The sequence below is a fragment of the Salvelinus alpinus genome, chromosome 38 (genome assembly GCF_045679555.1).
Source record: "Salvelinus alpinus chromosome 38, SLU_Salpinus.1, whole genome shotgun sequence".
NCBI classification, from domain to species: Eukaryota; Metazoa; Chordata; class Actinopteri; order Salmoniformes; family Salmonidae; genus Salvelinus; species Salvelinus alpinus.
The window spans coordinates 9,188,807-9,200,819 of record NC_092123.1 but is presented as its reverse complement, the minus strand read 5'-3'; the positions used below and the strand labels follow the sequence as shown (position 1 = coordinate 9,200,819).

Here is a 12,013-nt window from a genome sequence, read left to right as displayed (position 1 = left end):
AAAATGTGAGAAAATGTGTCTCTGACAGTGTTTACACACACCCACGTCATCCATAACTTATGGGCTGGGACGCGTGATGATGTTGTTAATTTAGTTCAACAGAGAGAGAGAGAGAGAGAGGTTACTTACACCTCTGTCATCTGCCTCCGATAAGAACGCCTATCGACTAACGCAGCTCATCTCGCATGCAGTACACATGGTTCTGAAATCCTTGTGACTCATCATACAATGTCTCTGTTCAAATAAGAGCGTCCTAGTTTTTGCATCCAATGTGTTTCCTGGTATCCTCGTGGAAGCCACGTCCTCCTGGCTGCGCTGGCTAATTGGGAAGGGGTAACAGTATCAGGTCCAGTGTCGGTGTCCCTCTGAGTCTCCCGAGGCTGTTTCCCTCCCTGTAGGACACAGAGCCTTGCTGGGGCCCGTTGTCAGGGGGTTCGCCCCGTTGTCAGGGGGTTCGCCCGCCGCTCATTTGCTGATTGGAGAGAGGTGGAGAGAGGTTGGCGGGGAAGAGGGGATGAGGGGATGAAAAGAGGCCCATTTCCTGCAGCTCGTTTGATACCTGGTGGGGATGCTATTCAGGTGACAAAGATCCAGGCACAGAGGGGGGACCAGATGTGATTTACACACTCATTAGCATCTGAATGAAAAGGCTGAGACCCAGGCTGGATCAGATCAGATTGGGGGCCATGCAGACCAGACCGGGGGTGGTGGGGTTGGGGGGGGGGCCTGCTTACTCCCACTGCCTGGCTTGGTCCTCACCTGTGTGGGTGGATGGGTTCCCGTTCTCCCCTCTGATCTTTATCCCATCTGAGGGGCCTGATCCCTCACCCTTCTAAACCCCCCTACCTTCCCTCTCCCTTCCCCCCGGCCCCCAGCTGGTGACAGACTGGCAGACCGGCAGCGTTTTATGACAGTGAGCAGTCTTTCCTCTCTCTCGTTCTCTCTCTTTCTCTCCTCTGCTCTCTCTCTCTCCTCTCTCACCTCTCTCTCACCTCTCTCCTCTCTCACCTCTCTCCCCTCTCTCTCTCTCTCTTTCATTCTCCTCTTTATACTCTCTCTGTCTCTCTCTGTCTCTCCAGCTCAGAGCACAGATGCGATTCAGAAAATGTGCCTTCACACCAATTTAGTTTTTTACCTCGTTCATTGTGTTTAATACACATCAGGAAAATTCGACTAACCCGGCCCCTGACAATGAATCCCAAACAATGCCGGTTTGCTTGGAAGTCTTCCAAGTGAGCCTCTATTTCATACGTTGGATACAGTTCATTCGTATATTTTATGTGGTAAAAGGTAATAAATAAAATTTGGTCATCATTTTGGCTAACAGTAAATTATTTGAGTTAAGAATTTGGAAAGAAATCTTCATAAATAAACTTTTCTGTATGGTAATGGTTTCGCTCTGTGTTTCTCTTGTGGGTTTAGTCAGGTTGACAAGCTGTCTCCTGCAGTGTTTAAAACTGTGTGAATGCAGATGTTTCTCTTGTTTTTGTTCATTAGAATCTAGTAGAGAGATAGGCGGGGAAGAGAATGAGAGAGAGAGAGAGAGAGAGAGAGAGAGAGAGAGAGAGAGAGAGAGAGAGAGAGAGAGAGAGAGAGAGAGAGAGAGAGAGAGAGAGAGAGAGAGAGAGAGAGAGAGAGAGAGAGAGAGAGAGAGAGAGAGAGAGAGAGAGAGAGAGAGAGAGAGAGAGAGAGAGAGAGAGAGAGAGAGAGAGAGAGAGAGAGAGAGAGAGAGAGTGAGAGAAGAGAGGGGGAGAGAGTGAGAGAAGAGAGGCAGAGAGATGATATCTAGTAGAGAGAGAGAGAGCGAGACAGAGACAAAGACAGAGGACACAGAGAGAGATAGAGATTTTTCTTCTCACTTTTGTTTATTGTTTATTTCACTTGCTTTGGCAATGTAAACATACTGTTGAAGTTGGAAGTTTACATACACTTCAGTTGGAGTTATTAAAACTCGTTTTTCAACTACTCCACAAATTTCTTGTTAACAAACTATCGTTTTGGCAAGTCGGTTAGGACATCTACTTTGTGCATGACACAAGTAATTTTTCCAACAATTGTTTACAGACAGATTATTTCACTTATAATTCACTGTTTCACAATTCCAGTGGGTCAGAAGTTTACATACACTAAGTTGACTGTGCCTTTAAACCGCTTGGAAAATTCTAGAAAATGATGTCATGGCTTTAGAAGCTTCTGATAGGCTAATCGACATAATTTGAGTCAATTGGAGGTGTACCTGTGGATGTATTTCAAGGCCTACCTTCAAACTCAGTGCCTCTTTGATTAACATCATGGGAAAATCAAAAGAAATTAGCCAAGACCTCAGAAAAAAAATTGTCACGTCTGGTTCATCCTTGGGAGCAATTTGCAAACGCCTGAAGGTACCACGTTCATCTGTATAAACAATACATCGCAAGCATAAACACCATGGGACCACGCAGCCATCATACCGCTCAGGAAGGAGATGCGTTCTGTCTCCTAGAGATGAACGTACTTTGGTGTGAAAAGTGCAAATCAATCCCAGCAAAGGACCATGTGAAGATTCTTGAGGAAACAGGTACAAAAGTATCTATATCCACAGTAAAACGAGTCCTATATCGACATAACCTGAAAGGCCCACAGCAAGGAAGAAGCCACTGCTCCAAAACCGCCATAAAAAAGCCAGACTACGGTTTGCAACTGCACATGGGGACAAAGATCGTACTTTTTGGAGAAATGTCCTCTGGTCTGATGAATCACAAATAGAACTGTTTGGCCATAATGACCATCGTTATGTTTGGAGGAAAAAGGGGGAGGCTTGCAATCCGAAGAACACCCACCCAACCGTGAAGCACGGGGGTGGCAGCATTATGTTGTGGGGGTGCTTTGCTGCAGGAGGGACTGGTGCACATCACAAAATAGATGACATCATGAGGAAGGAAAATTATGTGGATATATTGAAGCAACATCTCAAGACATCAGTCAGGAAATTAAAGCTTGGTCGCAAATGGGTCTTCCAAATGGACAATGACCCCAAGCATACTTCCAAAGTTGTGGAAAAATGGCTTAAGGACAACAACGTCAAGGTATTGGAAAGCCCTGACCTCAATCCCATAGAAAATTTGTGGGCAGAACTGAAAAAGCGTGTGCGAGAAAGGAGGCCTACAAACCTGACTCAGTTACACCAGCTCTGTCAGGAGGAATGGACCAAAATTCACCCAACTAATTGTGGGAGCTTGTGGAAGGCTACCCGAAACATTTGACCCATGTTAAACAATTTAAAAGCAATGCTACCAAATACTAATTGAGTGTATGTAAACTTCTGACCTACTGGGAATGTGATGAAAGAAATGAAAGCTGAAATAAATCATTCTCTCTAATTTTATTCTGACATTTCACATTCTTAAAATAAAGTGGTGATCCTAACTGACCTAAGAAAGGGAATTTTTACTAGGATTAAATGTCAGGGATTGTGAAAAACTGAGTTTATTTGTATTTGGCTAAGGTGTATGTAAACTTCCGACTTCAACTGTATGTTTCCCATGCCAATAATGCCCCATTGGAGGGACAGAGAGAGAGAGAGAGAGAGAGAGAGAGAGAGAGAGAGAGAGAATAGAGTATCTGACAGATTCTGTTAGGCTTCAGGTGCAAACTCAGTGTTCCTGAGATAAATGTAGCTGTAGGCTACAGCCGCCTGGACAGGAAACCATAACAACCTTGACCAGATCAAACTGTTGTTTTTACCCATTTACTTCTCTCAGGGTCTGTACAATAGTTATGGCGAGTTAGGAAAGGTGAAAGGCATTTGTGGGAACACAAAACAACTCAACCTGTCAGACTTGTGAAAGGATTTGAGCTTTTGTAGCTTCTCAAAGGCCAGCAAAATAAAAAATTAACTAACCTCAGGCCTATACGTTTTGTGAGTTTTTTTGGTACTTAGCCTATTTTATTCACATTTTAAGGAAATCACCGTCAAATTACTTTGTAAGAGTGCACAATTACAACTCAGGTTCTGCTTAGCTGGTATTAACAAAAACCTACAGTAATCTATTCTGGCAGGGCAATATGTTATTGTAGCATACTAATTAATCTTACAGGAATTGTAATACATTTACAATATCAGATTGAAGCAATACTGTATATAGATTTATTAAATCTTTTAATCAGTTCTGGCTAAATTAATTTTGCACTGATTGCTTACATTTGAATTTGCATATACTTAGTGCAAGTCATTTATTTTCATGGATTCCTTTTTATTAAAATGGGGCCCTTGAGCTAAAAACATATTGCTGCTTTTTCCACAGAACATCCTCACTTTAGTTGCATTAAATACTATGTCCATTTTTATGCAAGCAAAGTCTCCAGCTAAAACTGCTTCCTGTTAGGTCTGCCTTATATGACGAGGTTATGACTTATCAATATGACCTGTATCCAACAACAAAAAGCTCTATTTTGTCAATTTGATAGATTCGAGAGTTTGTAGAGGCATGTCTCTGACATCTACTGCGGTCACTGTCATGCTCTGTGGCCTTGGTGAGACTAGATGATACTCCTCGTGACGCACCTTTCCTTTCTTTGTCCCTGATAAATAGAAATGTGATTGAAGACACGTTCCGAAGAACATCTCTCTTTCTCTTCGCTCTCTCTGACATACATGCACGCACACGCGCCCCCCCCCCCCCCCCCACACATACACACACACACATGGGCGCTCACACTGCAGCACTCACTTGCAGTACAGTAGACTGTGATTGATGACAGTGATGCGTGGATGCATAAAGGGAGAACTAGTGGTGTCATGCTGGTGGCTGTAAACAAGGTGCAAGGCCCCACTGGCTCTCTGAGGGCCTGAGCTCACTCACAGCAACAACAGACAGACAGAGCAACAGTCAGGTCATATTAAGCAGCTAGCTGATAACACTGTGCTGTGACTATCAATTTGTTGCCCCCCCCCTCCCCTCACATGAAACCAACATCAGTCCCTGGCCCTACTCTGGCCCCGTCAGCAGATTCCTTTACCTGGAACGGAACTGTAACTGTGTGTGTGTATCTCTGTGTGTGTATTTGTGTTTGTGTGTGTGTGTGTGTGTATTTCTCGATGCCAGTGTATGTGTGTTTATAAAGAGCATTCGGAGGGGAGGGCACACTGGGGCGGGGAGGCGGGGGTGGGGGGGCGTGAACCTATGGCAGCGAGCCATCGTGTCCCTTTGCAAGTGGTGAGGAGGGCTGGAGAGAGAGAGGGAGGGAGAGGGAGATAGAGGGAGAGACGGGAGGCCCGACGGAGACAGGGCCACGGAGGGAAAGAGAGAGAGTGAGAGAGAGAGGACAGGTCCAGATAAGATTCTCAGCTTATAGCAACACACTACTCCACTATCAAGAACATGGATACTCTCTTCTTGAGTGAGCAGGCCTCCAGAGCAGAGCACTGTACCCAGCTGGCAGGCTGAGAACATCTAGGAAGCTAAATTATAACAAGAAATAATACGATTCCAAAATAAGTTTGTTACATTTGTTCGTACTGTAAGATGAATTCTCCCTGTGCCTTACACATTGGATGTATATGCTATATTTTGATTGTGAATAAAACTAAAGCAAGGGTTTGTGTGTTTGAGGGGAGTCTTCCAGCTGAGCGCTTTTTTGGGGTAACATGAATATTTGATAGGAAACCTGATTCTTCTGGATAAAGCACAGTTCATTTACTTCTTTGATCCCCTATTCCTATTTCAGGACATTTCATTATTTATCTGCTTATAAATATCTGCATAAATTGAGCAGGCATAGGTGATTTGTCAACAGTCCAACATCGACATTGATGTGCAGGTGGTGCTCCCTTGGTATTCCCAGTAGTGATTACTATACAATTTACATTTGTACACATTTACGTACAAAAGCACACACATTTCGAATAGTTTAAGTACCCGCTTGCTGCATTCATTGGGAAAATTGGTAAGAAGCCTAAAAAGGGCTTTTATACTATAGTCAAAGAAAATTTGAAATTGTCTCCCTTTATGTGAGCAAAGTACCAGTTTGCCCACGATGAACGACTCAAACTGGAAAGTGTTTCATCCTTCCTCCTCCGAAAGGTTTTGTGTGTATTTGGTTAGTTACAGTAATTATAGCCAATAAGTGACAGCCAAAATCAGACAGGAGAAAGTAGAGGCTGCAAAGGCACACAAACACACACACACACAAACACACACACACTCTCGTAGCAAGGACCCGCTGCAGAACATCTGCTGAGAGATTTGCATATTAATTAACCCATATTAACACGAATTATTCTGGGAAATTATCAAATAAATTACATTTTCTAATTTTAACCTTTTCCTTTGCTTGACGTATGTCAGCAGCCAGAGGAACCTTTAGCTGGAAATCGATCTCACCTGAGCCGGTGATCTTACGATATTGTTATTTCTATTTATAAAAATAAAAAAATAATTTCATTTTCAGGCCTGAGGGCAGCCTAGAGAGCTTTTGTGTGCCTCGCCTCTCTCTCCCCCCCCCCCCCCCCCCTTTTTTTTTGGCTCCTGCGTTGGGGAGGAGGAGGCCCAGAACATTTGTCGAGGAAGAGGAACATGTGTGCAGGGATGTACAGATGGTGGATCTGTACAGGGCGAGTAAAGGTGGGCCCTCTGAGCAGTAGAGCAAACCTTGAAGCTTTCTTTCTCCAGCCTGTTGCTCAGGCCTCTGCAAATAAATGGGAGTTTAATTCAATTAGAATCAGGCTACTGTGGGTGCCTCATGGCAGACATTATTGAACATAACCAACCGCTTCCTGACACACTCAGAATCACACACTACTCACTCCCATACACACAGACACAGAGAGAGAGACACACACACTCCCAGGTTGGTTTACACATTGCTGAATTTTCACCATTCATCGCCTCTACAAAGCTGTCCCTCTCCTTTCAGCTCTTTGTTTGCCCTCTGCAACTGTCCTTTTATTGCTTATGGCTTGCTTGGTCTGGCCCATGTGAAACACCAGGCCAGTAGACTTGGACAAGATCTCAAGCATTCTTGTGTATCTCACTGGAATACAGACAGTCAAAAGCATTTTCGGTATTTCTAATGAATGTAAAACAGCCAGTACTCCTAATGAGTAAAAAGCCAAAGTTAGACATATTTAAAATTCCAAAGACAGAAGAATATATTTAAACGTTCCCTCCGTTCCTCCCACGTACAACCCCCAAACGCTTCCTACCCTAAAAGGATGAATATTCACGGAACTGCCTACTCAGAGCCCTAAACTCTGTCGTGAAAAGGAATTATGAAAAATAAAAGGTCATTGTTAAAACCCCTTCCAGTGGGATAGCTACAAGGCTATGATCTAATTTCTACCTTAATGCCTCTTTACCTACCCTATTCCCCCGTTCTCCACCTCTACCCCCCTCGTCCCCCCTTCCCCCTCTGCCCTCCTAGCATTTCAGGTGATCTGCATGTTTCTCATTCATGAGACAGGGCAGTTATCCTCCAATAGGGTGAATGTCCTTGCTCATTACCGACACTGATAGCTACAGGAAACACAACATTACCTGGAGCTAAGCCTCAGCGGCCAGTTAGCCAGGCTCTCAGTGTGAGTCCCCTACCACCTTTCCCCATCACATCTAACGGGAAACTGGCTGGAAACTGGAAAGTCTCTGCCCCTAAATATAGGGTACTGTGATGGACATAGAGACACACTGGGTGGAATAGATCTTCTGGCGCCTTCTGTCTCATGTGTTCCATGAGACAGAAGTGGTTATTTGGATATTTTTCTGTGTTGTTCGTTATGGATCGAGTGCAGATCCAGCGCCTCCCAGCTCGGGAGCCTATTGAGAGGGCTTTGAGGAAGAGTGTAGGGGAAGAGTAGGCACACAGACGTTTGCAGCACATTCACCCAAGGTATGTTTATATGAGTGTGTCCTTTGGGTATGTTCAGATGGTCAGTGTATGCCTCAAGGGTTGTATGGTTGATGTCTGAGTGTATGACACGCAGATTTCGTAGTGGGAGAGTTAGGGTTTGTTTAACAGCTCGACAGGAAAACACAGTCATATTTTTGTTCTTAACATGCTGTTTTTTCTTTTTGGAAGAATATTTTCTTTTTGGATGACTTTATATGACCTTTTTTTATTTTATGGGCACAGAGAAACAGTCAGAGTAGAAATATCGATTGTCAAATGTCTTTATTTTGTTTTAAGAAAGTTGATGAGATTTCAATCGGACTCCTTTTTTTTTAGCACAGACATTGAAAGGAGAACTCGCTCTCTCATCCTTCCACAAAAAACGGTCATTTTGGAAGGTTATAGACATCATAATCAATGCACTTTTGAAACTGCCCTCTGCACTGGTATGCCTGACAGCCTAATACCAGAGTTCTGAAAGGGTTACGCCAGACACGTATAAGCCTGATATTAAGCAAGACTCAAGTGAGCAATTACAAGTGTCATTTTAATTATCTGTAAAAGTCGTTCCCTTTATTTACCTCCAATCAGGAGAAAGAAGAGAGCTGGTGAAATCAGCTGGTAACAGGTAGCATCAGTCAAAATGCCAGCTATAATTGCCTTTGTTGAGGGTGGCACTTAAACTAAAGCAGGAGAAAAATAGAAAGTGTCATCTGAAAGAAAATGTAGCCCTAGAAAGTAAACATGATGATTTCTTTGTCTATCTCGTCTAGAAACACAAAAGATTGATTAGCGGTGAGGTATAGAACAAAAATAATGGCAGAGTGTAGGCTAACATTAGTAGGTTCGAAATGACTTTGTTTCAGAGTACAATGCCCGACGTCAGGCTGGTGCTTATAGTATACTGAGGCGTCTGTCAGAGATGTCACCGAGACACAGCAGGCTTTCTGATGTCAATGCTACTTGCTCCTTTGATTGACAAGTCGCACACTGTCATTTCTGTCTTCTCCAAGCTCTTTGGTGAGTAATGTTCTGTCTGATAGCCAATGTTCTAGCTTGGAGATCACATCCAGTGATCTCCCCTCTCCTACTCCCTACCTCTCCCCTAAAACATGTGGACCTGTATGGAAGCACAGATCCCCCAACCTGGCATTAGAAGCTTTTTATGGTTTGGTTTGGACAACTGTAGATGTCTAGAGGTTTGCAGGGAGTGGGATGATCTTCACCTCTCCTCTATGTCCAAGGTCCATTGTCTCCAGGTCCGTTGCTCAATGTTGAAGACGTCACATTGTGGCGCCTCTTTTCATGCGTTAACCAATACGCTATACATAGACCTATAGCACACTGAAAAATGCCCTATGAGAGTTTTGGGGTGTAAAGAAAGGCCTTTTAAAACCTGTCCATCCTTAGATAATGTCATTCACCCCTCCTGGGTATTTGTCAGTATTCAGGCTGTGTCCAGAGATCAGGTCTGCAGGGGCGGGGTAATAGCTTCCCAGGCCTCCTGCTTCTTTGTTACCCCCTGCCGCCCGCCTGCTAGGCCACCCTTAGAAACCTGCCTGGGAGAAAGGGGAGTAGGGAGTCCACAGCACGTTGTGTTGCTAAGAAGGGGGGTTAGGGTGTGTGTGTGTGGGGGGGTTAAGGGGGGGGGGGGGGGGGTTCGGGGTAAGTTGGGAAGGGACCAAAGGGGAAATACAATAAAAATAATAATAACATATTATCAATTGTGGGCCAAGGTATATCGGGGACCACACAGCAGGAGTTTGAATGTCTCACTTTCTTTTTGGCTTTTCTTTTGCTTTCTCTTTTTTCGTGTCTGAGGGCATTACCCAGTCTGCACTTGCCTAAACCCTTGTGGTCACACCTCTTGAAAAGGTTTTGTTTCCCCCGTCAATTGGTATTCTAACCAGGTCAGCTGATTCTGCTGGCCCTGTCTACGCAGCCGTTTTCATTTTAATTTGCGCCTGTTGTTCGGAAGGCAAGTGCAGACCCGCGGATTATGCAAAGATCATGTATGAACGTACTGTATAAGCTCAACGTAATCTTATTTCTCTCCATAGTATATAACAAGAAAATATCGGATTTATTTTCCCTTCTCAGTTTTGGAAATTTAGAAGGCTTTAGAGTTGTATTTAGTAGTCATTTATAGCTACAGTACAGCAATTAAAACGGACCTTAAACATTTTTGCACTCTGCTTTTTCCTCGCCTTCCCCTAGCCACATTTAAAATTGGTTCCCATGATGTCATACTCCGATTTCCCCCCTCTGCGGTTGTTTTGAGTCTGTTTCTCCAGAGTAGTGTTTTAGGAACTAGCAGTGAGGTGTGTGATGCGGTGATGTGGCGGTCCTGTTTCTCTCGCTGAGCTAATGTCCTGTGTTTATTCCTCTAATAAGTCGTTTGACTTCCTTCGTAGGACAGACAATTTATGGACCTTGTGCGTAGACTGGAGAGGCTAGAGAGACACCCTTGTGAGGGAAGACTAATTCACAAACAGCCACCTTCAATTGAGTTCACAGCCCTTATTTACAGGCTGCCTATTTTAAGATAAGCTGCCATGTGTCTGGGACCAAGTGTTGTGGAATCAAGCGGGCCGCTACTTGTGTGAGTTATTTTAATGTGGGGCTTGACTGCGCAGTATTTCTCTCCGCAAACCATGACTCATTGAAAACACTCCCTGATAAAGACAAGAGGAGAGGGAACGGAGGGAAAGGAGTGGGATGCAGGTCCTGTTTTGATTAAGTTAGGGGGATTTTATACTGGATGTATTATTTCATTTATCATTGTAAAGATCTGACTTGACTGTTGATATCTGTCAAGTCCTGGGGGGAAAATACAGTACAGTAGGTGCGTCACTTACTTAGGAGTGGTGAATGTGATGAAATGACTAGGGGTTAAGCCATGTCAATCCAGGGTGGTATGACTATTTGACATTTGTAAAAAGTGCAGAGTATCTCAGCCACGTTGAGTATGCGTTAGATCTGTGAGCCCAACTGAAAGGTGTAGCTAGGTTGGCATCTCGGGCAGTCTACTGCAGGAGAAAACTGTGTGGCTATTTTGGCGTGTCTACGTAGCAGCTGACTGACTCCACACACCATGATGGTTAAAGTTACAGATTCCAGTCTGTCGCGGTGGGTGTTGTTGTAATTGGGATGTACCCCCACAAGAAAGGGCCCATGTCTCAAACAGGCATGGGTTTAAACCTGTAATCAAATAAAATCAAAGTTTATAGGTCTCTTAAACAGTTTAGCAGATGTTATAACATGTGCAGCGAAAGTATTGTGTTACTAGCTCCTAACAGTGCAGTGCAATAATGACTTCATCTAAGGACATAATCCTCTTTGACCTTTTTCCATTTCAGGGTCAGTACAATGAACACCAAAAATGTATTCCTCTGCAGTGACCCATCTTGTTTTGTTTTGTGTTCTCCCTCATTGCAGCGTTGAATTATGAGAATGTGATGGATACTGGTTCAGAGACAGAGGATGAGGACAAGCTGTTGGTATCGGAGGAAGACGGCCTACTTAACGGGGTGGGCAGCCCTGCCAGCCTGAACAACCACGACGCTGGATCCCCGAGGGTGGGCCACACCCTGATGACAAAGGAGGATGAGGACGATGACATGAGGGACAGCGGAGTAGACCATGTCTGGCATGACAACGACATGCTGCACGCCTCAGTCGACGGTACTGGTGAGTGTCACACACACACACACAAAAGCGCGCGGATCACAGCCAAAATGTTTTTCAGATTTATTTTGTTTTCCATGAATAAATCAAATCAAATCAAATTTTATTAGTCACATACACATGGTTAGCAGATGTTAATGCGAGTGTAGCGAAATGCTTGTGCTTCTAGTTCCGACAATGCAGTAATAACCAACAGTAATCTAACCTAACAATTCCACACTACTACCTTACACACACACACAAGTGTAAGGGATAAAGAATATGTACATAAAGATATATGGATGAGTGGTGGTACAGAACGGCATGGCAGATGCAGTAGATGGTATAGAGTACGGTATATACATATGAGATGAGTACTGTAGGGTATGTAAACATAAAGTGGCATAGTTTAAAGTGGCTAGTGGTACATGTATTGCATAAAGATGGCAAGATGCAGTAGATGATATAGAGTACAGTATATATA

General features: G+C 43.9%; 1 protein-coding gene across 4 annotated transcripts in view; it reads left to right on the top strand.

The window, feature by feature from the left end:
* The window catches only part of LOC139566454 (zinc finger E-box-binding homeobox 2-like), an 82,767-nt gene that overhangs the window by 49,830 nt on the left and 20,924 nt on the right, over positions 1-12,013 (top strand). For 2 of the 4 annotated variants that reach the window (XM_071387637.1, XM_071387635.1), the window contains exon 2: positions 11,302-11,553. In XM_071387637.1, coding sequence (XP_071243738.1) covers positions 11,302-11,553 — 252 coding nt within the window. Of the gene's footprint in view, positions 1-11,298; positions 11,554-12,013 lie in introns of all 4 variants that reach the window. The other 2 variants (XM_071387636.1, XM_071387634.1) reach the window with 1 other exon arrangement.